The sequence below is a fragment of the Struthio camelus genome, chromosome 14 (assembly GCF_040807025.1).
Source record: "Struthio camelus isolate bStrCam1 chromosome 14, bStrCam1.hap1, whole genome shotgun sequence".
NCBI classification, from domain to species: Eukaryota; Metazoa; Chordata; class Aves; order Struthioniformes; family Struthionidae; genus Struthio; species Struthio camelus.
Window position 1 is genome coordinate 8,947,463 of NC_090955.1, and position 26,906 is coordinate 8,974,368.

Here is a 26,906-nt window from a genome sequence, read left to right on the forward strand (position 1 = left end):
TCATGAGCTCTTGCAAAATGATGTTGTGTGGAATGGAGGGAATTTCATCCATTCCCTGTACACAGACTGCAACCTGGAGAACAGTTTTTGTGCATAATACTTGAGGTTTTTCATTCCAGCTACATCACCTGGTTTGACAAAAGATACTGCTTCCCCCTACAAATCTCGCCTTTCTACACAGACATTGGGATTTACATCTGTGAATAACCTGCACCTACAGGAAACACTAAGTTTGAGGAGGAAACAAGTCTGCAAGGTTCTTCAGATTTGTCTGCCTCTAACTTCGACCGTGCATTCTTTCCCCATTGTGATATTGGCAGCAATGCCTAAATATTAATATTAATGCCACACTGATTACTGCAACAACCTCAAAGCAAATGCAAATTGAAGGGACATTGACCCTTTCTGTTTTGAAAAGCACAGAATGAATTCAAGATGCTACTGTGTTGATAGTAACCAGGTTTACCCAGATTAGAAACATTTCAAAAGTCAAACTCACAATTATTTCTTTAACAAACTGTCATATTCTATATTGAACTGATTTCTAAATTTTATTTTCTGGAAGGACAGAAAAGCGGTGGACCTTGATTAAAAAATGCTGTCCCATGAATCACCAAGACTAGCCTTCTAATAGCTAAGAGAACAGAGAGACTTTCTTCATGTTCCTAACAGTATTTCAAAACAGGAAGAAGACCTCTTCTTTGTTAGCCCTGTACCACAATATGGAAGAATGGATTTAAGTCAAGGGGCTCTGTCAAATTTATCAGACGATATTTGTCATTGAGTAGGAAATATTCTAAGACACAATTATTTACCATTCCTTTACGAACAAAATCAACTCACATGAAAATCTCTTAATGAAAAGGATTTATAAGGATTGATAAGAGTGTTTATTGCAGCTTCCTTCTGATGGGCCTAGTAGAAGCACACAGACATTTTTGACCTCATTAACCTGATTGTGTACAACATGGTCAGCATAGCTTAAAGATAATCTGTAAAATCAAATTCTTGATCTGCATAGAGATCTTTTGTAGGAGGCCATGCATTGCCACTGCCCTCCATTTATGATTCATATTTCTTGACCTAAGGCTACGAGTTTGCAATAAGGGGAACCTTTGTTGTATCCACATCTTTTCTGACTAATACTGGCTGGAAGATCAGGTTAAGAAAACAGAATTATCTGCATCAAGGATGGAGAATCAAAACATGTACTCAGCGAATGGCAAGAAATCAAAAATCTGAGACACTGTCTCTGGAATGAAGATGATCCTCTGGACTGGTGATAAAACATCACTCCTGTGAAGCTATGCCAGCTTGTGTACAGTAAAACAGATCCTCTAATGGTGGCTATCCTTTTTAGCTTTGCACTCTTACAGCATTCTCCAGACCTCCTTGCTCTTAAAAAGGTCAGGAGAGGACAGGATAGTGAACTTCTTTTCGAGGCGTAGCTGATTGACTTTCAAAAATGAGAATGACAAATATGCGCTTGATAGCAGATATGCAGATAAGCCTGAATGTCCTACTCAGCATTCAGCTCCAGTGTCAGTTTCTGATTATAAGGGAAACTCAGAAATTAGGATGTATTTCCACAAAGGGTTGAGGCTTTCTATAGAAGTGCTGAATACCCTCATCTCCCACCCAGTTCTGTGGAAACTGAAAGCTTTCTAGGATGTCCTTAAGTTGCTCAGCTTAAAGCAGTCTTAATCAGCAGCACATTTTCTTCTCTAGCTGTGTGTATGCTGCTTTTAGGAAAGCCACACACTGATGTTTAGAGAAAACACTGGGGGATTTCAGAGCAGACTGTTACAGCAAAAAAAAAAAAAGAACAGAGCTTTGTGGAGCTGGATACCAGATAAAGGCTTAATTAGATGAGACATAACCTTATGGTGAGCAACACTGGGAAGCTCTTTTGAGAGCTTGCATCTTAATTATAGGAACATATTTCCTTTTTCATTACACGTTCTTGATCTCCTTTATGTGAATATAATGAAAAACTGCAAATTTGTAAAATATCCCTGGGAAATAAACAATAAATCATGTTTCTCTTAAGCTAAGCAAAAGGTAGAATCAAATGCTCATGTGTATAGAAGGAATTGGCCTCATAGGCTTTGAAAGCACAATGCAACCTTGTCAGTTAAAAAAAAGAGCAGATAACGCAGTGACAAGTGTCTCTTCCCACAGCTTATGACTCTGGCAGTTCATTAAGACTTTAATCTATTTCTAGGCTAAAGATCTTCCAAACATCTGTGTAGAAATGGTTGAGAAGGCTAAACTCTTCGCTTTTACCTATTATTATTATTTTTTGAATTTTGCACATATGAAGCATCCATCTATAGGGAACCTCAGAGAATTTTACAGATAAGCGTATTAACCTTCCTCCCCTCCTGTGAAGTACTTGAGTACCTGAGTCCCATTTGAAAAAAAAAGTAAGTAGGGCATGCGGTAGCCTTTGCTGATTCCTACTGAAATCACTAGCAGTCCAGACCAGAGTAAGGCCAAAGTATTTGCTGAAAGTCATACTCAACAATTGTGCTGGGGCTTTGAACAAATAGTCACATTCCCAAGTCTTCATTTTGGCTACAATGACACCTCTTCCTTCTTTTCAGTAATAAAATCCTTCCTTGTACAATTGAAAATTAGAAGCCCGTATATACAACCATCAGCAATCTGTCTCCCATTTAGAGACTCATTTCTTCTTAGGGAACCAAAAAACCCAAATACATGCATTTAAAATACCATCATGTGCTTTTAGTACAGAGAAAAAAAGGAAGTTAAGGACTTTTTAAAGTAAACTATGCATTTATGGACAAATAATTCAGAGGCATATAAGGTGAGATATCAGATCTGTTTTAAAAATTGATCCTACCTTACAATCATTTGAATCAGTGCACATAGGAGACTAAATAATATAATTTATGCACTGCAACATATTACTCATGACAGTAAAGTAACCCATATGTTAAGGAAGACTTAACAACCACCACTGTAATGTAAACAGACATATCCAATCAAATACTGAAAATGAACCAAGAAATTGTGATGACATTATACTCTTGTTCGTGCTCAAGGATTTTAGTCTCCAGAATTTCAAGGAGAATGTGTCCCCCAGAAGGGGAGAGAGAAGAAAATCCCTTTCAAGTTTTATGCATATCTAAAATAATGTTGCTAAGCTGGTTTAAATACCAATTAAAACTGTGTTACCTCAGTCCAAAATGAAGCTCACCTAAACATACTTTACATTGGCACAACTTATCCACTTTGACTCTGCTGATAAAAAATGTCTTTGTTTATGTAAGTCCTCAATATCTTTGATTTTTATATAGCTAGAGAAGGTTAGCTTCTTATTGGCTGTTGAATCCAAGAAGAACATACAAATGCTGCTCCCAAAAGACTTCACTAGTGTTATGTCACTCAGAACATATCTTTAACTTTTAACAAGTCTTGCTTTGGGAAAAGCGAGGATGAACAAATCCAGTCTCACCACTGAGCTTATTGCAAGCAAAAATATGTCATGAATTAATCATACAAGCAAACTCTTGTATTTCAACTGGAATGGAATACTGCTGTTTCTTAAAAGGATGTCGCAATCCCCATGGGACATCCAAGCTACTAACATCTCTACTGACAAATAGATATTCAGAGTTCCAAGGGGATCTGGAAATGCCAGAGCAACTCTCCTTAAGAGATGCAAGGCCTAAAATGAAAATATTTGCAAAACAATAAACCTACAGGGAACCTAAGCTTTTTCCAGAAGAAAAACTGATACCATTTCATGATAGCAAATGGCACTGTGCTGAAAGAAGAGCACTCAACAGCTGTTCCTTTGGCCTAAGGAACTCATTGCTATCTGGATACCAATTAACACATGGTGAGGATGGATAATTGACTGGAGATCCCAAAACATGAATCTATATCTTTAAATGTATCATAATATATATGGAACAGGTTTCTAGTAGTACCACACACAAGTCCTCATTCATGGTTAATAGAGCAGAAAGCAAGGCCATTGTCATTGGATAGAAGTATAACGCCAGAGACGTAAAGTAAAAAGAAACACTTTGACTATTAGCTAGCCATTTCTTTCAGAAGAGCACAATTAAAAAATCTTAATCTTTCCCTTATTCACCTTCCCTCTCTATCTCCTATGCAGAAATCCATACTATGATTCCCCATTCACAAGGGGGGACGCTGGGGCACAGAGACATTAAGCCTCTTGTCCAGGCTTGTTTAAGAAGGTCCCTCACAGGGTGGGCACAGATCTCTCAAAGGCTAATGACATACAGGTTACCTTTCTTAAGATGTCTTGTTCTGGAGCAAGATACCTCTAACATACGTATTCGTGGGCCAGTGATCTGTCATTTATCCTCTGGAGAGCTATCCTGAAGGGAGAGAACATTTTTACTAAGCATGTTGGAGAAGGCAGAGACAAGAAAGCTAAGTGTGAGAATGGAGCTTTCAAAAAATGATAACTGAACACACTGCTTTACTCCTTGGTTCTTCTGTTTTATGGCATTTTAAGAGAGCTTCATAAGGACTTTCAGTCATTAATGTCCTAGAAGTTAGTTTTTAACCCTGCTTTGAGATCCTTTGGGTTAGCAGGCTCTGAAGAACAATTCCACCCAGTTCACTGCTTTGGCCTTAGGTGAACTGACACGCTCATGTGGGAGGAAGACGTGTGTCTATTCATGATCAAGTGCTCAGGGCTCTGGGAAATCACTCCACCCCCATGTAGGCCTAGAGGGAGGGAAAGGGGGCCCATGAAACTGCCCTCCACTGGAAAGACTGGACCACCCTGGATTAGAGGAACTGGACAGAAGAGATTTGGTCTTTGTCGTGTGAATCTGTCGATAAGGGGAATGTTGGGCACCTGGACAAAACAGAATGGGCCATTTGCTTATGGTTCTATTAATCAGGGGAATGTAGACATTGCAGTAGAAAGGACTGGGCTATTTTCTCATGGCTCCATTGGTCAGGGGAATGTAGGCACCTGCGTTGCACAGCCTGGGCAATCTGCCCATAGCTCCATCAAACAAGGAAGTATGGACACCTCTGATCTGACCAAACAGGTCCATTTGCAGCTTTGTAAATAGCTGACAGTAAAAGGAAGGGAATCAAGGAAAAGAAAAAAAGAGTAGAGTTAACTGAACAGAAAATGCTGTGGACAGGTGGGAAATGTACCACTGCCTTTGCTGTATTACCGTCAGGTATAGCTCTGTGCTAAGTCTGGCAACTGACACTGTTATTTTAAGGGGATTTATCTCCCCATGTGCCATCAATACACAACAGAATTATCTTCCAGGCATGAGCCACAAGCTCTTTTCTGGCTCCTGCAAGCAAAAAGGAACAAAAATATTTTACATCCTGCAAGTATTTAAATCAGTTGGTTCACTAGGAAAAAAAAAAAAAAAAAGAAAAGAAAAAAACAGAGAGAAAGAGGGAATCCCTATGGAAACAAAGCTTTCACACCGCTAACAGAGTTAGCCAGACAGAGACTGTCACTGCTCATAAAGCAGGACCAATGAACCCCGCGGGCAAGTCCCTCTGCTATGATGGCAAAACTCAACCAGAGGAGAAAATAGCTCTCAAATCAGAGTTAGCACATCCATAAAGGGCATCTAAGCCTGGGAACGAATGCAACCAGCTCTCTAGCTCTTTGGCACGGACTGTGATGGAGCCCTCCATTGTCACCCTCTCCACAACAAAACCAACAGAAACAAATACACCCTGAGAGATACATAAGGGCAGAGTGATACATGAGCTAAAATAAAACACGTCCCTTTGGTCACTGCTAAACACAAAATCATACCTGTGATATCCAAACACCAACTGCTGCTCCTCTAGAGAGCAATCAGAAAAGCATAAAAGTCCTGGTAAAAAAGTAACAACTTTCAAACAGCAGGTATGCACGAAGTGCCTTTGGCCTTGCAAGCTCACTGCAGTACAGCTTTTTCTCCTGTCCTATTAATAACACAGCTTGTTTTGTTTGAAAACAGGATTCTTTTGATGCTTACTCATCCTAAGCCAGGTTGTGTTCTCTAGCACATAGTTCAAGGGAGCAAGCCAAAAATCTGATCACTTTTTTCACTTCTTTCACAGATCCCTTTAGTGCCTTAGTTCACCTGACTACAGAACTCATGCTAAAGCTATGCTCTTAAAACGCTTTGACAAATTTGGATGGCATTGATACTGCATTTGTGTCAATATACCTCATACTTCTCTGAATGACACCCTGTTGTTACTTGGCTCAGAAACATGAGGAAGTAATCAGAGCCTGACAAGTAACCACGCTTTGGCTGAACTGCAGTAAGTGACTGGGTTCAGTAACTCCAGGGAAAGATAGTTAAACTAAGGTGTTTCCTATCTCACACCTGAGATGAGATGAAAGCATGTACACAGTCACTTGCTGTGGCTTGGTCAGCTGGTGGTACCTCAGCTATGATGTTCAGGGATCAGCTGCAGGCCCACAATTGCTTATGCAGTCTTCAAAATAGAAACTCTTTCCTGAGCATCATCGCAGAATATTTGCTGTGTATTTGCTCTGTCTCTTCCTGGATGTGCATCTTCTATCTTTCAGGTGATTTATCGTGCCTTAACTCCAGCTAACAAGATCGAAGATCCTTATAGTCCTCAGGCTCAAGATCTTCTGAAGCTCACCAACCTCCGTCTCCTCTTGTTAAAAAGACAGGAATGTCCATGCCATGGTTCAGCATTGCTAGAGAAACCTCAAAGATTTGCCCACTATGCTATTTATGACCTGATTGTCCGAGGAAGCTGCTTTTGTAATGGGCATGCAGAAGAATGCCAGCTTGTCAACAGGACAGGAGACACTGAGAATGTGGTGAGTTATAGACATTCATTAATTTACTAGCCTTGTTACCTGCTTATGCTTTCTGAATCTAACAGGAGATTTTGCAGAAGGTCCTGTCCAACATTTCCTAATCCCCTTTAAAAAAGGCAGCACCGTTAATCCACATCAGTGAAATCTAAACCACTTCTAGGAAAAGATTTTGTATAACTCTTCCTGCAGTTCCATGCATATCAATTGCTAGAGATGAGTCCTTTCAAAAACTTGTGACCTGAAAATACTTATAAATTGTGATGAGGCTTTGAAATTGGAATAGAGATCCAAACCCAAATACAGTGAAGAGTGGGGAGTAATCATAGATTTTTCCAACTTCATATTGCACAAGTTTCCACATGATTCTGACAGAAATATACTTTGAAAAGCTTGATCAAGAGTCAGAAGAAACCCTGTGCCACCTTCTACTGCATTTCAGCAACATAGCGCCTTTGTTTGCTGAAATGGCCTTAGGCTGAAGCATCCATTCAACTCTGCCTTCTGATTCAAAAAGGATTTATGCACCAGCTAGAAACTACACTCTAAAAAGGAACACTAAAAAAGTAAATAGAGGAAAAAGATAAGAAAAGGAAGGCTTTGGCAGTCCACATTGGCAGTTCATGGGTCCAGTATGGGTGGCAATGGTTCATAGTTTAGGCCATTATTTTTAACTGGAGTATTTATCAAGTTTACCTTAGAGCCAAACGATTCCCTTCTCAGCTGAATTGACAGGTATCACAAGTTTCATTTCAGAGGAATTTCTTCTTCTGTAGGCACACACATGGAAGGACTTGTTTGAATGGACCGTGTTTCTAGAGGTATCACATACTTAAGCCTCTAGCTAGAGGCTAAACAAGGTCTATGAATACAGTTTCTCTAAAGAATGAACTGTGAAACTTCTATTTTCTTTGGAGAATGGTTCTGAGAGGAGCAAGTCTCTACAATGGTGGAGCTGGCCTTCAATCTAGTCCTGTCTCTACTTACAGAAAAAGGCTAGCAAAAAGCTGGGAGTTACTCTTTTTAACATGTTTGGATCAGATAGGAGGAAGATACTTAACCAAATCTACAAGAAATGACAGAATGAGTTCAAATTCACAATGCTCCCTGTATGTTTTTGTTACTTTTACTGTGTGGAGCGCAGTGTTCAGCATGTGAAAACAATTCCCCCTTTTCTACCCATCCAGCTTAAAATAAGCTAAGATTTTTAAAAAGGGGGCCAAAGCTTGTGTTCTTCTATAGTACTATGACTGGCCGCTGTTCAGTCTTTTATCTGAGTGTAACCCTGGGTGTGCAGAAGATGTGGGTTCTGTTTGTATGCGTACACAGACAATGCTGCTCGAGGGGAACAACTGCTGTCCTGCTCTTTATCTAGCTGCAAACATTATAAGGCAGAACTCTAATATTAAACAGTCATAAGGAGATAATGCTAACCAAATACCCAGGCATACCTAAATATATATATCACAAAGAGAATTCAAACCACTTAACCAGTCAATGCCTCCACTGGTTCTAGAAAGCTGCCTGTCTTTATAAAGGATTTTGAAAACCAAAATAATCCTGACTTCTTCAGTCCCTGGTGCACTAGGACATAATAGATTCAGGAAATGCATCCTCAGCTAATTTCTGTCCCTTTAGATTTATGGTACACTTGACATTTTGGTTTATTGTCTTCTGGAATGTGAATTCATTGTCTTTCTTTCAACTTTCTGAGATTTAGAGGTAGCTACTGTATGGATAATTAGGACTGTATGAGTTACACAATATTTGCAAAATCATTCCTGAATCAGTTCCATCTGTAGTATAAATCTAAGCATCGTATACAGTATTCTAGAACTAGATGATATTTGCAGATTCCATTAATTACAAATACAAACCCACTTAAGACATAACTGTATAGGAAAAAGGCTGTTTAAAGAGTGCATGCTCCCTGTTTCAAACAGTTAAATATACACGTGGTGAAACCAAATAGATGAATAACACACTAAATGAATACAGCTGGTAGAAGAATAAACACCCTGCCCATCAAAAGAGGAAAACACAATATTGTGTATATTACTGGCATTGTCATTGTAAACGATGACTGGATTTTTTTTATTAATTTTTTTCCTCTAGTTACAAGGGAATAGAATCCTTTTGTGCCATCAATGACTTCACGGGGCAGAACGTGAAACAGTTTTGATAAAATGCACTTCATGAGTGACTCATGTCTCAGGAGGCAAGAGGGTGGATGCATCACAGCATTTCATACAGACACAGCTATTAGCAAGTCTTTGCCTAAGCAGGGATTCAAATGTAGCAGGAAGTGAGAAAGGACTTCCAGAGCATTCACTGCTTTACCTCTAGAATCCTAGATGTAAGGCTGGAAAAGACCATGAGTGAGCCAGTCTAAGTCCTTGCATTAACATATGATCAAGCATACCTAAGCCATTCACCTATGGATGTTTGTTGAACTCATTTTTGAAAGTCTTGGATGAAGGAGATTCCCTAGCAACCCTCAGTAGTTGTCCCTGTTCTAACAGTTTGAAAGCTCTTCCTTACTACCTGCCTAAATAATATATGCCGCAAATTAAGGTGGTTTCTTCTTGATCCTTCTCCTGTAACGATTATGGAGAACAGCTGATCATCATTCTGTTGATATGACTGGAAGATTCTTATCATATCCTTTCTTAGTTTTTGCTTTTTTGCATTAACCAGAAAAATGTGAAAAATTAGGGGGTCAAAACTTTAAATTCTTCTCCCAGGTCATATAAGTCTGCAGTAGAGATGATCATATTATTTTGCTCCTCTTTTCTGTGCTTTAACTGTTAAACTTCTGCTCTTTTTCAAATATGCATCGAAAATCCACTCCTGGAGAAATCAATTTCCAGGATCCCTTCTAAATTTTATCTAATCCTTACAGATGATGACATTGTAGTGGTGAAGGGAGAGTTCACCTAGGTACAGATTTGATCAGGATTTGATCTTCATGGCTAGCATGAGTGAGTTTACATAAGTGTATAACTTTGCAGGTGGTAATCTCCTTGACTACATGCAGAAAATGAAGGCCTCTGCTGTTGATTGTCAAACACCAATGATGCATTTCGTATCAGCCAAACTAAAAACAAAGCTTTTTGTTATCTTGCAAATCTTTCTTTGCAGAGACTTGGAAGCTGCTCTCCTTTCAGTCACAGAGACTAAAACAGGACAGAGAAGAGGGATGCTAAAAACAAACACTGTATGTTCAGAAATAAATTGACTCATTCCACTGGCCACATCAAATATTTAATGAACACATGGGTGGAGCAACTATCAAGACACACATTTTTTAATGTGGCTGAAGTGGGTGATATCACAGCAGGAAAGTCTGAGCAGCTTCATGTTTCCTGGGCTGCTGTGAAGCAATTAAATAAAATGCTGGAAAAATATAGACCTCTGCAGAAAGACCTAAGTAATATGAGTTTCAATCTCTTAAGAGTTCAGAGTCTTCATACAAGGTATTTCCTTTCTGTAGTTAACAAAAACAAAAGCACGTCCATGTAGAAAACAACTGTAATTGTTTGTCATGGGACAGGCCCAAAAACTGAGATCATTCTGTGCTCAAGTCTTGGGAGAGACATAAATGTGCCAACTGGTAAGTCTGCTTTTCTTACTCTTGAAGGAAATCTGGTCCGTTTATAATATTTGTAACGCTGCTGGAGTGATACCGTATGGAAAATGAATAATAGAGAATGCTACAGAAAGCTTCTTGACACTTTTGAACCATAGTTATCAACCCCATTTTGAAGAGACTAGATCATCTATTACTACTAGATAATCTGCCAATGATCAACTTAGCTGCGGATCTGTTAATTCAATCATCACTATCTGTTCAGCTTCTGGCTTCTCCACTAAGTCTGCCAACAAGAAAGGTAGTTATAATGCAGCTGTCTTTATGAGAAGTAATGTCACAGAAGTCACAGTATCTAATGATGCAAGATGATTGCGAATGGTGAAAGTGGCTTCCAAATGGCACATAATTCATGTTAGCTTGGAATCCTACATAGTTTCATGCATATTCTCTCTATTTGGTCATAAGTCATTAGTGAAAAAACTGAACAGAGCAAGGTGCAAAGTAGACATCTGAAGGATCCCACGGAAATGTCCTTTGACTTAGTTTGACAGCAAAGCATTAATAATTACTTTTTCAATGTGACCTTTTTTTTGGAACTAGTAATGCATCCATCTCACTGCAATTTATCTAGATCACATTTTCCTCGTTAGTTACTGAGAATATAATTTCCAATAGGAGAAAAACTTTGAGTAGTCAAGATAGGAACCATAAGAAAGAGGCAAGAAATTTCTGGGCCAGCATATCCTGAATTTGGGGTTTGTTGCTAAAGATAGCGACATTTTCTTGTTTTCTACTTCCTTTCCTCAGAGCAAAGACAACACAACACAGAGGTATCATCTGCAACTTATACGGCCTCTTAAGATAGCAAAGGACAAAATTATCCTCTTGAAATTTCATGGGCTATATCCTTAAAACTATTTCAGGTAGCTCCTTTGTGATCACGGGTGGGGAAATTGCCTACTGAGACTGCATTTTGCCACAGGAACTACAGAGAAGCATTTTCTTTTACATGGAGGGCATTAATATGCCCTTGTAACTGAAACAAATGTTAGGACATGGCCAGCTGAACACCTCTAGTCTTCTTCCACCACTGGATAGAACTGAAAGTAATCCTGTCCCAAGTATCACTGCTGCAGGGTGTACAGGGGTATGTGTTGCAATATAGTGAAGTTGGGAAGAGCTGTCAGGTATAGGATCGCCTTTGCTGACCCGTTTTAGCTGAGGGCAAGCGTGCTTCCAGAACATACAGAGTTTACAAAGCAGAACGAGCACATCAACAGAGACCACAATCTAGATCAAATTCCTTTCCATTTGCCAAATATTTCACAATTCTTTTTCCAGTCCATGAGTAGTAAGTATGGATGGAGGAAAGCAAATGTGGATTAAAATGTTTTCATACAAAGCATTAGGGTTTTCTACTTGTTAAATGTTGGTACCTTCATTGCCAGGAAATTCTTACAACTTGACTCAGATGTTTCTTCTGTTTCTTTATCCTGTTTACAGAGACAAACTAGACTCCTTGTGGGTCTGATCCTCCATGATGAAGTAAATGGAAAATTTTCCACTTACTTCAAAGAGAGCAGGATCTGGTCCTAAGTAAGATTTCTTGTTTGGCATACGGGAGGTTATGTAAGGTAAAACTTGTTTTTTCTACAGCAATTTTCTTGGTGACTTGGCTGTTGTTTCTCTTGCAAATATTATCTCCTGTTCACATATCTTGTGCAGTTCTACTGATAATCCCCCAACTAAGGGGGAGGGGGGGAGGAGGGAATCACATTAGCTGATGCAAGCTGTGCCAGTTCGTATGACCTCCAGCATTCAGAGCTGCCAGGAGGTGCTCTCTGAGTTGGCAATTCAAAGAGCAGGTTTTGTTTAGGAAAAAGTTAGCCTTTGTACATCAGCTAGGTAAGTAGCATCAGGAATGTTTAAAAAAAAATCACAACAGCTTTTAGATCAAGTCAGAATAGATTCTAGAAACAGCTGCCTATGCTGATTTTTTCCAAAAACTGAATAAGGACTTCAAGCTCCGATGTTAACTATTTGAAAACACAGAAGATGGGTGTGTTTAACTTGACATCCTGGATCCAGTGCTACCAACGTCAAATGCTGGTTCTCCATGAGCTCTACTGAGAACCTCTAGTTTGCAGCCAGAGCATCTGGCATTCATACCGTCAGCATAAGGTTTTGAGTATCTACAGTTTAGAGAATAACCACAGCTGCGATGGTATGATCCATGTAGTGGTTCAGTCAGCAGGAATTCTGCAATTATAAAGTCAATAAATTTTTCCTACTTTTACTATTGTTGGAGAAATGTCACTTGCTACTACTACTAAAGTCCAAACCAGGAAAACATGCTTATTCAGAAATGGTGTTTAAACACATTCCAAAATGTTTTCCTGAATCAGGGCTCAGGGTAGATCCACCCATGCAGACGCTCTACTTGCAAGAAACTCTTTGTCTCATTTTGTGGGATGTGGTGGCAAATAATTTCCTATCTGACATTATTTTAGTAGTCTTTAAACACAGCTTTTTCTTAAAAGCAGTGGCTACTGAGAAGCTGTTTAAAAGTAGTTTAATTTTATTTAATAATTGCTCTAATTAATGGTGGTTTTTGTTATTTTAATCGCTTAATTGATGCTCTCTGCTACTTTCTTCTCCACAAAAGAATCACAATAACGCTACCAGTAAAAACATTTGATAATTCAAATTAAAGCTAAGGGAGTCAGTGTGAGCAGTGGGGGAAGAAATAACTGATTTATCTCACAGCTATCAGCTGCCGCTTGGCTACCCACACCTCTCTGATGTCCAGCAGTACAGCACATTTCTGAGGATTTTTCTTTTTAATTCTATGCAATATGTGCTGTCCTGTCTCTCTCAATTTGACTCGGCCACCAACACTAGGAAGTTGCTGTGATGTGACAACTGTAGGAGCTGGACACTGATCATGCTGCTGTGTTTGGCCTTACACACAAAGTCCTTGTGTTTTTAAGCTCCTCTGGGAGTGAACAGACTGCTACGCTGTTTCTGTCCTCAGCTCACCTACATGTTAGCAGGACAAAAGTTTGCAGTCTTTTACCTAGGCTTTTCAAGGTCTTTCAGCAAGTGCACTCATCCCCCCCAAAATCTCCCCTTAATTTAAGCAAATCTTTCTCAGAGTCGCACCTTGAGGGTGCTCTGAATCTGCACTTTTAAGCTTTGGAGGCAGGTGCACACAACACAGAGAAATTTTGCACAGAATTTTAAAACAAATTTCATATTACTCAGCACAAAAATTATAAAATCCTGCATGTATTTCCTTGCCTTCGTTTACTCACTGTGCTGGAAGGATCTTGGGGATTATCTGTTAGGGGTTTAGAATCCATCTCTTTCAATGCATAGGTTTTCTGCTAAATCATGGACTTTCTCTCCTTTTTTCTCCCTTTCCTCTGACAGACTCTTTATAAATTTGGCTGGTCCTGTGCTATGTCAGCCCTGCCTTTCCCTCACTCTCCAAACTGCAGCCATCTGCAGAGAAGTTGCAGAAAGCTCTTTCTGTTGGCTTCATCTATTCCATTACCCAACATAATTTCACTTGAATGGGAGCTACGCACGCTGACAAGTTTGCTCAATACTGAGGTAGAAACTCAGAGGAGAGTTCACAGGCCTACTTCGGGGGTGGAGTTTCAATCACACATCCCTAGAACCACTATGGATTAACCACTGGAAGCCCAGCTAAGTCCAGACAGTCTCTAGAGTTAGCTGGACTTCTAGCAAAGTAAATGACAGAACTATTTTGCCTGTTGAGTGAACAGGTCATGTCCAAACTTAGCCAAACTGTCTACGCACAGTGCTAACCTGCTATGCCTGACCTATTAATCTACAACTCTTTGTCTGTGTATCAAAGACAGAATCTAAAACTTCTCCCTTTTTCTCCTCCCCTGAAAACTAATCCTGGGTCTTTCTACAGCAAAGGTTGGCCCTCAGGCCAGACTGTTTAGTGGCTTCAGGAAGAGGGTCTTGAACAGGACCAAACTCACTTGTGCCATTCACTCTCAGGAGAACTGAACTTTGATATTCGCTTCTTAAACTGATTCAGGTATTTGCCTATTAAAATCCTGAGCCTCCCTCCACTTTCCGCTTCCCCTCTTAGGACAGGCAGCACGACCTGGTGACTGGCTGTAACTCAGGGGGCTGTGTATCAGCGTGATAGCTGTTATTTGTATGCAGTTTGCTACAGATTGATAATGGAAATGATGGCAATGTCGGTAAAAATGAGAGGATAGCTTAGCCCAAAAATGAATGAAAGTCAAGCTAGCATTGAGGAAGAAAACAAGAAAGTAGAGTGAAATGTGGGCTAAGGCAGAGTCAGGCACGGGTGTGAAGACCTACAGAGGGGATATTCGGCTCCAGAGGATGGAGCTGTGTCTTGAAACCGTCACAGGCCTAGGTTAGTCTGTTATATTCCCTCACATAAAGCATAAATTTTATACCTCTTCCAGTCTATTTATGCTGTTGCTTTATTATTGTTCAGAAGGGTGCTTAGTGATGCCTCTCAAAAGTCATATGAGGTCTTCCCAGAACCTGGTTTTGAAGCCTTTATTATAAATCCCATACAGGGATATACCTCTCCATTTGGAGAGAAGACAGAGTCCAGTTTGAGCGGCAAGGCTGACAAAGGCAAGATAAGAGCGACTATTTTGTATGCAACCACTCAAAATGACCCAGAAAGGGTCCTTCTACTACAAGCAGGTAAGGGACTAGCCTCTGACGTCATGGCAAACTGCTGCATCCAAAATTGCTCTGGCGACATTACAAAGTGAATACTGAGCCCAAAGACAAACATTTTCTCTGAATCAGCAACAGTTGCTCTGTTCTGGAAGGCATCCAAATTTAACCTCCATTCAGTAGGAAAAAAACCCAAAAGAGAGTGAGAGTAGCCCAGGAGAAGGAGCAACAACAACATTTACTAAAAGGACAAAAGTAAAAGAAGTGAAATGGGCAGAGAAAGCAAGAGGCTTGAGCTATTATTTGAAGCTGAAAAGAGTTAAAAAATTTGAAAAATTGCAGGACATACAGATGGAAAATGCCCATTTGCTCTCTCTCAGCTGCCAATCAGAATTCAGGTGAAACAATTTTGTGCAAAGGTGAATAATTATCACGTAATTCCTGGAAGCATTGATATAAAACCAGGATATAGTTCTAAACTATTTGCTGCAAATCAACCAGAAGTTACTGAGTTTCATGTAAAAAATGGTTGAAATTCATGACTTAGTGTAGCAGGTTGAGCTAAATAATTTGTACCAATCCTCCTGGCATTAAAATCCATGAAGCTATAACCTCCTCTGTGTCCTGCTTCAAAACTATTTGGGTGGTAGATGCACACATCAAAGTCTTTGGTAGCCAAACCAGATTGTTGCACCCCTTACTGTTTTCTCTTCTCTCTGCTGGACCAGGATGACGGTGCTGTGAGGCAGATCAGGGAACTGATCCAGATTAAAAATATCGGTGCCAAGGAAAAAAAGGCATTTTTTTTTTTTAACATGGTTAAGCTTCACAGCCCAGCTTACACGTGACTCAGGGCGTGATACAGAAGGCCATAGCACATAAAATAGTAAGGAAAGCAGAAATGTCTTATATCAACTTTGCATCAGGAAACCACAGCCTGAGAACATAGCTGCCATTGCAGGGCCCAAAAGCAGAGCTTGCTTTCAAGTGGCCATCAAATTCAATGTAATGGTGATTGAGAACGCAGTATAAAATATGTAGGATATATTTTGTTGCTCTCCTGGACTAATAATATCCTCAGACTGCTAGTATATCAGCCTGTAAACTTTTAACCTTTGCAAAAGTTAATTAGAAAAACTGAAGTTTGATGGAGACAGAATATTAGTATTTGAAACAACTCTTCATCATGCTCATAGCATATGTCAGCGACACAAGTAACCCTGGCTAAAAGCATTCTGAAAGCAGGACTGCAAGAATATAAACTATTACAGATTGGGCACATAGAACATACTTAAGACTGGCTTTATGAAATTAGGATGTTTATATGATGACACAGTCTGCCCATCTGCCAATGCATCTATTTCTCTGATCCATAGGCTCCCTATAATAACTTTGGAAGGCACCATCTAGCTTCAGACAAATTTGTCAGAGCAGCTGAGCTCTCAATGCAGTCATGTTCCGATGAATGGGAATGATCCTTGGCAACAACTAGAGTTAGCACAGCAATGAGGAGAAGCAGATGAAGGGAGCTGTTGTGAAAATAAATTCCTTAATATTGCAATGAGATCAACCCAGTAGCAACCAAAAAACCTTTACTGCAGCCCTGAGGGCATTAATAGGCCTTTAATGGTCCTGACCAGCCTCACCTGGGACCCCCACCCACACCCTTTGCCCATAGGTCTGGGGGCTCCATTTAAGACCTGCCCTGAGCCCTTTGTCCCTTTTGAGCTGTGGGGTAGGTGTGCCTGTCTGCAGCTCTATCTCTGGCTCCGACTCCTGGATCATCTTCGGCTGCATGCTGTAGGTAGCTACTCAAATGTATGTTGTAGCTCGTCTGTAGTTCTGTTCAAGTCTCCTGATGAACTTGGGACTGATGTTGTAACCTTGTCTCTAGGACTACCTCCTGCTGCTCTTGACTGGGCTCTCTGAATGGCCCCTGACCCTGGTTCATCCCTTTGCAGTGTCTGGGGCTGTTGGTGGACCCTGTAACTGGCTTCCTGCTCAGACGCTGTGGGATGGTGCCCCATTAGTGAGGACCTGTGCTGGGCTCACCCTTGGCTCCTAGATCCCTATTGCTTAGGGAGCAGCTGGCTCTTGCTATTCCCTGACAATAATTTCTTTAATCATCATTATCTACTTTTACCTCTACTCTGCTTTCTAGAGTGCAGAAAAAAAGTCAGTGTAGTTTACCTGAGTTAGCATTTACTTGACTAACTTCTCTGCCTTGGCTTAATCATCTCTGATCTGTTTCAGTGTGATCCAATGCATCCTGCAATCTCGCATCTGGCAGAGAGCACAAACTTTTGTTTTCAGGAGTGACTTCTGAGAAATGTGTTCCCAGGGAATAGCAAGTCAGATATGTCTGTTCTTCTGGTATTGGTATTGTGCCTCTGACTCTCACCTTTTTCCCTTCCCTAAACAGATATCCCATTTCGCCTTACAACTTCCTGTATATCATTCTTGTTCCTTCCTGGACTCCAATTCCTGGCTGTCTCCCCTATCTCTTCCTTTCTAACAGAACAAATTGTTCTGCTCTTGTTACTTACTCCTCTTCTATCCTTATTTCACCTCTTGCTTCAGTGCGACAGGCCTCTTCCACAGCTCAATTTCTCTGCCACTAACCAATCTTTCTGTTGTGGTCACTTAAGTCCATGAATCACCTTCCTTATCTGCACTCCATTTGAGTTGTCTGTCTGCCTCTGCTCTCTTCTCTTCCTCTGCAACCCCTCCCTGTACTTCACTGTCACCTCATGTTGTGCTCTTCTCCTTATCTGTTTTCTCCAATGAATGATGATTTTATCCTATGAATGATGATTCTCCATGAATTAACGACTTCTATGAATTAATCCACATTTAGATAATTCATTGTAGATTGGCTTTCTCTTCCATTATCCTCCACCATTGCCCCCCAAAATCCATCTGTACTTTCTCTTCCTTGTCTTTACCTACACATAAAAAGGATACTCCTCAGACCTTCCAACATTCCTTACAAAATTCCATGCCAGCTCTCATTTACTCCTGCCTGCTCACTAGCTCTCCTGTTTGCTGGCTGCTTGGCTTTTCAAGCCTTTTGTCCAAGCCAGTCATCCTTCCACATATAGATTTGGTGGCAATTTGTTCAATAGCAGGAGTCATTGGCAGGGAATTTCCTTTATGTCTCTGCCCTACTTGCAATATGCCATCCCTTCACAGTCTTTGCAAACTGTAACTTGTAACAAAACAAACCAGTGGGCAATGGCCAAATTAACACATCTACTTACCTCCAAAGAACGATTTGATTCTTCCTTCCTCACTGAACTTTCCTGTTTACTCTCTGAATAATTGTTTGTGAGTGTTCACACCATCTGTGCTGTGTAAGCACAGGGTCCTGTGGAATAATGAATATTTGATCAGTCACTCAAGGCTAAAACAAGATTGCATGGCTTAATGCTGCCATTTCCCACATTTAGAAGGCTTTCCCTGTACAACTTCAACGTTCCTTTCGTGTGTGTGTGTGTTTTTGTATATAGTAAATGCATAGTTTGTGTATGTGTTTTAAGAGACAGGCCAATTTACACATTTTGCACTGAAATACACTGGCACTTTCCTCAAATTAAAAAATGACTAGATGCAAGATTTTTGTTTTTGGCCATTTTGGGATGAGCTGATTACAAATACAATCTGAAGTCTGGGGACATTAAGATATACAGTTCTGGATTTTTACCTCATTTTATTTTTTCCCTACTCTTGGTCCTTTTCCCTCTGTTCTGTGGCTTCTGTAAAGGACTTGCTGCTTTTAAGTCACTGTCTGTGTCCATAAGGGAGAAACTTGTAAGTCTGAAAAGCCAAACCCAAATGCGAAGAAGCTCAACACCCTCAACTTACTAATATTTTCCTTCTTTATCCCTGCAGTTTGTCATCCAATTTAGCGCTTTGAGTAGGGACAACTGACTTGTACACAGGCCTGGAGAGGCATCACGTAATGTGCTACATGCTGTAACCTCCTGAGGTTTACTGGTGCTGAGCTCTGACAGAGAAATGCATACCCTGAAGTCTGTGTTCAGTCTTCCGTGAGGAGGCAGCCAACCACTCTGTGCAGCAGCAAATCTGCCAGCTGGCCATAGAGGGGCGATGGCATCAGCTGCAGCCTATCCCCTTTGCTAGCTACATGAAATATCTGGTCTGGGAGGATTAGAAACCAGAAGACCAGAGAGCAAATTGCTGCAGGGAAATGAGTTTGGGGGCAGGGGAGAACATTCAGGCAGTTGCTCTTTTTAACATTTCTCTCTTAATCCCAAGTTACCCGCAACACAAGATGGGGGGAGGGGGGCAGAACTGCAAAGGGAAAGTCTGACTTTCAGGAGAGACTATAGAGAAACATAGCTCACATTAGTGGTGAGATTAAAGGATTAGATTCAATTCACACTCCAGTCAAAACGAAATCTCAGCCTCTGCTTTTTGTATAGCATGCAGTGGGCCAGAGCTGTGACAGTGGTTACAGAGCTTAGCATCCTGAACAGGGCACAGAGGGAGGGGAGTCTTCAGTCCTCCATTTCTTTGGATTGCCTGCTCTAGTACAAGTGTCTCTCAGCATGAAATACATGCTACTAATTGGCAGCTTCTCCTGTAGTGGGTGTAGAACAAGATTGTTGCCTAAGGCCCCACCTTTCTCCTTCTCCAACTCCCTACGCTGGATGTTTCCTTGAAGAACATCTCATGGGACTCTCCTTTCCCTGTGAGGCACTACAAACATATGAGAATCCCTTTTCTTAACAACAACAAAACTCCTGCATAACATTTCTTGGATGTAGTTAGATATTGCAGAATCTTGTGCATCGGAGTCTATAGGGGACACAGCTATTATCTTTCTGATGTGTGAAATGATGTGAGAACAGAACTAATTTCAAAAGTACCTTTCCATTTCAAGGCTGAGCTAGCTCAATTTCCAAGGTCAGGTTTCTGGTGTGAATACCAAATTCCAAAACTGACAGAGCATTTCCATGTGTAAAAATAATTTATTATGGTCTCAGTGAGAGCAGGTAAGTACAAAGGAAGTAAGCTCTTTTTTCAGAGAACTGTCAGGATCTTCAAGCAAATAGTTACAGGGAAAAACACAGTATTCAGACAGTTTTAGTCAGACTTTTTGCAACTCTTCCTTTGTTTGCCCCCTCAAATGTTTTGTGCACTGTTATCGTTTCCTCGTTTAGTTGGGCGTATATACTTAGTTCTTGTAGTTTAGCCCCATTTGTCAGCTGTGCCAAAATTTTCACTGCTTTTTGTTGAACATCTTCCAATTTCTCATTTTTTATCATGTAACAAGATGTTCAGAACTCACAGTATTGCATGTACAGTTTCTTGCAACCAAGAATAAGTAACTATTTCCTCTCCACTTTGTCACAGTGCTTTTACTTATACAGCCCAAGATTTCACTGGCCCTTTTTTGCTTACCTATCATTGCATACTCGTAAGTCGGTAGGTGCCTATTGTACTTAGGTCTCTTCTAATATCTGTGCTTTCTCAGCTCCTTCCTATCACAAAATAGGCATGATTCAGATTGTTTTTCTGCAGGTATATCAGTTGGTATTTTTCCAGGTTTAATAATTATTTTTGACACGTTTTTAACTGTGTTAGGAGACCTTGGATTACTTGCTTTCTTTTTTAACAAACTATAATCTACTAATCCATGATGATTTCATTACTCTGTGTTTACTCCCTCTTCTGGATCACTGTTAATGTCAAATAAGACAGTCCAACACCTTCTGTTAGGTGGTCCTCTCCTGTGATTGCAATTGGGTTAGTCAAGAGTCTGTATTTGTCACTGCCTTTGTCTGGAGGTGACTACCTGCTCAGGCTTTTTGTGTGCCCTTGCCCTGAACTTGTCAGTCAAAAAAAGCTGTGTTAGTTTATACAATTTGAACAGTCTGGTCTCTATTGATCTGGCTCAGCTGACAGATCTGAGGATATGACAGCCTTTGGCAACAGACAGTTATGGGGAAGAAGCAAAGGCTGGCGCCAGTAACTTCCCCAGGTAGCCCAGATGCAGCCACAAAAGAATAAGATATTCCCAGCCTACTAAAAGGTGGTAGGTTCTCTTACTTAACACATAAGCCTTGCAAATTTGAATGGGACAGGACTTGATACTTTGTATATGCTGTACTATTTCTGTGTGGGTACAGAAGGTCAAAATCTTTTATCTTCCGATGCACCAGCCGCTGCTGGGTGCCATACAGTGGTACCTCTGCCAGCAATTATCAGAACAGTCTGGATTTTGTAAAGACTTTCTTGCAGTCGCAAGGGTCCCTTAGAAGGAATCTCCCTGTTGTTTCCAGTTTGCATCCGGATGTAGTGAAATAGCCAACTGGACAGCAAAAAAAGAAGCTTTTGCCATATTTAAATTACAAGACAGGAAGAATCCCCATCAGTAGTGACTGTGTGAGGAGACGAAGCCCACACATTGAAGCTCCAGGCCCTGTGTGTTTCTTGAGAGCCAGGCTGCTGTGGGAGGAGTTGTGCAGAGTTGGCAGGAGTCTGCAGTTGTGCAGCCTCCCTGTGAGGCTGGTGGGCACTCCATGTTAATGCTTTTAGCTATTTGAATGTATTTTCTTTCCTTTGACAGGTCCACGGGAAGTGTGTGTGCAGACACAACACAGCAGGGGACCACTGTGAGAAATGTGCACCACTATATAACGATCAGCCTTGGAAGCCAGGGGATGGAAAAACAGGGGCACCAAATGAATGCAGAAGTAAGTGGGAGGGAGGTTTGCTAATCCAAGATTTCAAGGTGAACAATCGGCACTCAAGCAGGCAAAGCTCTACAACAGACTTCAATCAATTTACATTAATGGTGCCGTTATAGGAGATTGGGGGTAAACTGTTGGTTGCTGATTGAAAGTTGTTCTAGCATGTGCTTTGTTTTACCACAGCTGATCCATTTGGGAAATTTGGAAGCAGAATTTAGATGGCAGGAATCTGGTGTCCACACAGTTATATCTCCTTGGGTATTTTAGTACTAAGGTTCTGCATAAGGCCTAGGATACCATCAAGTTGGTTTGTTTCAGTATCGGAATACCATACAGTTCACAACCATCCAGGCTTCCCAGTCTCTGCTAGAACTCGCTCTGTACTGAAATCTCCAGTTTTTACATAAATTAAGGATTGCAGGAGGAAGAAATACATTACATTCAGATCTATTTCCATGATTCACAGTAGGGAAACGATAGCATTCAAATAGTATTGCTGTGCCTATTATAAATAAACGCCTGAAATATGTTTTCCTGTTCCCCAGAGTGTCGCTGCCACAACCATGCTGATAGCTGCCACTTTGATCTGAGTGTTTGGCTGGCATCAGGAAAGCGCAGTGGTGGAGTTTGTGACGACTGCAAGCATAACACAGAGGGGCATCGGTGTCAAAGGTGCAAACCGGGGTATTACCGAGATAGAAGTAAACCCATGTCTTCCGCAGAGGTCTGCAAACGTAAGTGACTACTGTCACATGCAGTAAAGGCAAATGATTGGTGGAAGCCTATGAAAAAAGAATCAACTCGAGTAGAAGTAACTTTTCTTTTAAGTAATTATCTTTTCTTCCTATTTTGTTTCTAGACTACAATTTTCTGATCAAAGGTCATCTTCCTGATTTTCTGTGTTTATTCCTCTCCCTATGGAGTCATCCAATTAAGTGCATTTTTAGTGTTGTTTAATTTTTAATTGCTGCAGGTCTCCAAAACCAGTATGTTCTGTGGAAAGATATATTCTTGTCAGGCTTGCATTTAAAATAATGCGGTTCCTGTTTCACTTGAGGCACGTTGTACTTAGCTGCTTTATCTGCGTCTCTCTTAAGCCTATGTGCGCTTACCTGTAAGCTATTGTTAAATTCCATCTGATATGGCAACATCTGTGCAGATGAATATATATGATAATGGCTGCAGGAAGTGCAGGAAGCTTGAGACAATGTCTGTCCACATGGAAACAGGTAGATCAGAGCTCACTCAGCCTTATCTCTGAATTCTATAGCTGTATTATGGGGTGTTCTGCCCAAATTAATTGCCTCATTAACACTTCAGTGGGATGTGTTAGGAAGTAACTGAGGCACAGAGGCACTAACATGAGTGTACAACCTCTGGATCAAGGCAGCTTGCACCTAGTCTGGAACACAGCCAGAACAAGTCCAGATTTCCATTACTTAGTGTAGACATTTCCTGAGTATCCTTGACAGGCTTCACACCTCTGATTCCATCTGGCACCTGTTTGGGAGGTTGCTATTTCCAATAATATATCATTTTCATTTCTCCCTTTGGACAGTTCTCCTTACCGCCAACTCAGACCTCAGTTGCCAGCACACGGAACTTTGTCCTGTCATCTACATTCATTCATCCATGCCCATTGTCAGCCTGTGCTTTAGAAACTCTACTACCCCTTCGACAGTCTACATCAAGGTTACACTTGGCCAAATGCTCAGGTTGCAAACATTCCTCTCCCTGGGACCATATGGGCTGTGATGTTGCTTAAAATTTCTGTGCATAACACATCCTATTTTTTGCTCTTTTTGCATTCTCTTTCCGTTGGATCTTAGTTGCCAGCACAGACTGCCTCCACTGTAAGTTAGTGCTTACCTAACATGCCCTGTGCCCCATAGTGTTTTATTGCGGCCCAGTTTTCAGGCTTGTGTCTATTCTGAGCAGATTTGTTGCAAGGAAATGTTTGTAATGAGAATAAATGTTGTGCCAGAGGATTAGTTTTCAGTCTCATAGTACCTAAAGAATCTGTGCATGAACTTTTGTATTTGACAGCAGGGTGATGGCATAGTAATGAAAATCATGTGTAATATTAGATACACACTAAAGGAGCACTGGAGAGTAGAGGAGAAGAAACACTGCTTGAAAATACAGCCTATCTGTGTGGAAACCCTAGAACAGTCTGCTGGGTGAAATCAGACCTTGATTCTGCCTCTGCTTCTTTTGTTTGGTCTGGTCACCAGCTTCTCAGTGCATCTTGCCAATACTCTGCATAGTAAAGTAAAACAGTTCAAAGGGGATACAAAGGGATAAGCAGGAATTTACCTTGTTCCAAGAGCTTTATTTCTATCATGTCAATGTCGGACACAATAGCTTTCTTTTCACTTGGGAGCGCGCTGCTGCCAGCAGAAGGTTCCCAAATGTATTTGTTCCCGTTCTGACTTGCACATGCGGGCCTAGATTCCTGCCACCTCAGTTCAGCCATCTGAAGTTAAGCCTCTTTCCTAGGCTCCCTGTATAGTCTGGGGAGAAAGTGAGACCTCTAGGGAATGATTCATCACAGTCTAACACAGATGCCTGAGAAATGAGCTGAATTGCCCTCTAGAGGTATCTGTTTCTCTTCTCTGACTTAAGAGGTATTTTGGATCAGTGGCCTACGCTAGAGAGCTTATGCTGGTTGAGATGAATACAGACCTAATAGGTTGGTTTCAGCATTATTGCCAATAGGTAAGCATGACCCTATCTGTGCATTACTCAAGTCTGTGGAAACATTCATAGGCATGTAGAGTCACACATGAATGTTTGCTGAGATGAGAAAAGGGCATACAGCTGTAGAGAGCCTCAGCTTTCATGGCAGACTGGTGTGTACCTGATGCTTGCACGGACAAGGAGGGACATCCCAGATATAACCAGAGTGTTAAGAGAAATGTATTTACAATGCGAGGGGGTTAGTCTATGCCCTTTCTTATTGAAGGTGAGGAAGAGAATCCTACAATGACCTCTGACAAATTAACTAAATAGGGTAGTGTTCTATATGCTAAAAAACCGATCACCACATTTTCCCCATATGGTAGGCATGCAGAGTATGTTAAGCTGCATGAGTTCTCTGCAGAGAACTTTCAGCTACCTTGGTCAGTATTACCACTGACAGCAGAAACAAGCACCAGTACAGAGAGAATTATTTTGATTAGAATGGGCTTGATTTGACAGAGGGGAGATTTAATCTCCAGGACCACCAGCATCAGCTCCTCATGCCTAGAGCTGATGCTAGACACAAAGGCTCCATGCAGAATATAACACAGTGGCCCTCTTCTACCCGTATGCTGGAAAACTTGCATGACTATTGAACTTAATCTGGTAATCTAAGTAAATTGCCTAGGTTGTGTAACTCTAAAAGTAACTTTGCTTATTCAGTAAAAACCATTTACTAATTTTAAGAACTAAATATATATGAAATATGACAAAGAGACCAACCAGGTATACCTTTCTCATACCTCAGCCTGCTGATCACAAATTGAAGGTCTGTCAATCCTGCACCAACATGTTTGTGAGGATCTGAATGTACCACTTCTAAGGAATCATGTCACTTTTAGAAAATCATGCCAACAGTCCTAGAATAATAACGCTAAATAAAAAACCCACCCACTGGGCAAGTGCTGAAAAGAACAGTAATAAATTGGAAACAGCAGACCGAAGGGATGTTTTTGGTGAGAGCAGCGTGGTCCTCAGCTTCTCATTTTGAAGTCAGAGGGGAAAAAAGCTCCATGGGAGATCAAAACTTGACCCGTGTGTACGGTAGATATTGAGCTGGGAAAGGAAATCTGATGAAAAAGCTGAATGAAATGCTGTGCTAATCCCTTTGAGAAAGCATGCTTGAAGAGTGCTCTGCCATCCAGAGCAAAGTCTAGGTTCAGCTGTGACAGCCCCCTCAGGCTCCCAGAAAGTTAACAGGACACTGCTCAGGCCCAGAAGGAATCTTTAAGCATTAGTCATAATAATGAGCAGCATTGTCTCTTAATCACTGCTAGGGGAAAAAAGTTGTATAACAATTTGATGTCCTGGCACTATCAAAACCACCCTTTGTTCACCCTCCAATCTGAGACTGCAAAGACATTCCCCTGGAAAAAAAAAATCTGTTGAAATTTGACATGTAAGTGTGAATCTGCTATTTTTTTCATCTGCAGAGATAGCCTGCCTCTGATCCCTTTGGTTCTCCTGTTCCTAGCAGCTGGGGATGAATGAGAGCCAGGTCATGTGCAGAGTCTTGTTTTGATACTGCTTAGATTAAAAAAAGGATGAAAAGAGCCCTAGAGCAAGGCACACACCTGCTTGTTATTGTGGATGACAACACAGGATTAAATAGTTTGGATATAGAGTTGTATGGGAGCTTTGACTCGGAAGCCTAATCGTTTCCTAACCAATGGTTAGGAAAGCTGCTCTATCCTTGGCTCTTTCCTGTGGCTTATTTGGAGGCTTAAAGGATCCTTCTGAACTGGCACCATCTTTTGTACTCGCCCTTTGGTTAGCTTAAAAAAATGCAGGCATGTAGAACCATTAAAAAGGGTCTCCAGGAAAATGAGTTCTCTACTCTATGCACAAGGGTTGAAAATTAAAATGTGCCCGCATGTATGCACACATGCTCTGAAAAGCTCAACTTCTCTCCTTTTACTTCTGAGCAGAGGGAGTGAACTTTTAATTGTAATATCACAAATGTCTGATCACATCATGGTTTCAGAGACTATGTCTTAGTCAGCTCTAACCACACACAGCTGGCTACCTTATTTCCTTCATTTAAGAGACATCATTGGCTGGCTCAACCCCTGCACCTGACATGCTTTAAAAATTGCCCTGATCCGGTCGTATGTTCTGAAAATGCATATGTATATATTTCAGATTCAGAAGATTTTGATTTTTCATTTTGCCTGCTTTTAATCAAATAGCCAGACTCCTCATAGCTATATCTTACACAGTATCATTAGACAGAAGTTTGAGGGAAGACACCTCAAAGTCCATTCAATTACTTGGAGCACTTGCTATTTTCCTTTAACTTAGGACTATGTTGTTG

At 40.8% G+C, this 26,906-nt stretch overlaps 1 protein-coding gene across 1 annotated transcript in view; it reads left to right on the forward strand.

Annotated features, from left to right (window-relative positions):
• The window catches only part of LOC104140498 (netrin-4), a 56,142-nt gene that overhangs the window by 15,417 nt on the left and 13,819 nt on the right, over positions 1 to 26,906 (forward strand). The window contains exons 3-5 of the mRNA XM_009669313.2: positions 6,575 to 6,838; positions 21,727 to 21,853; positions 22,396 to 22,584. Coding sequence (XP_009667608.2) covers positions 6,575 to 6,838; positions 21,727 to 21,853; positions 22,396 to 22,584 — 580 coding nt within the window. The remainder of the gene's footprint in view (positions 1 to 6,574; positions 6,839 to 21,726; positions 21,854 to 22,395; positions 22,585 to 26,906) is intronic.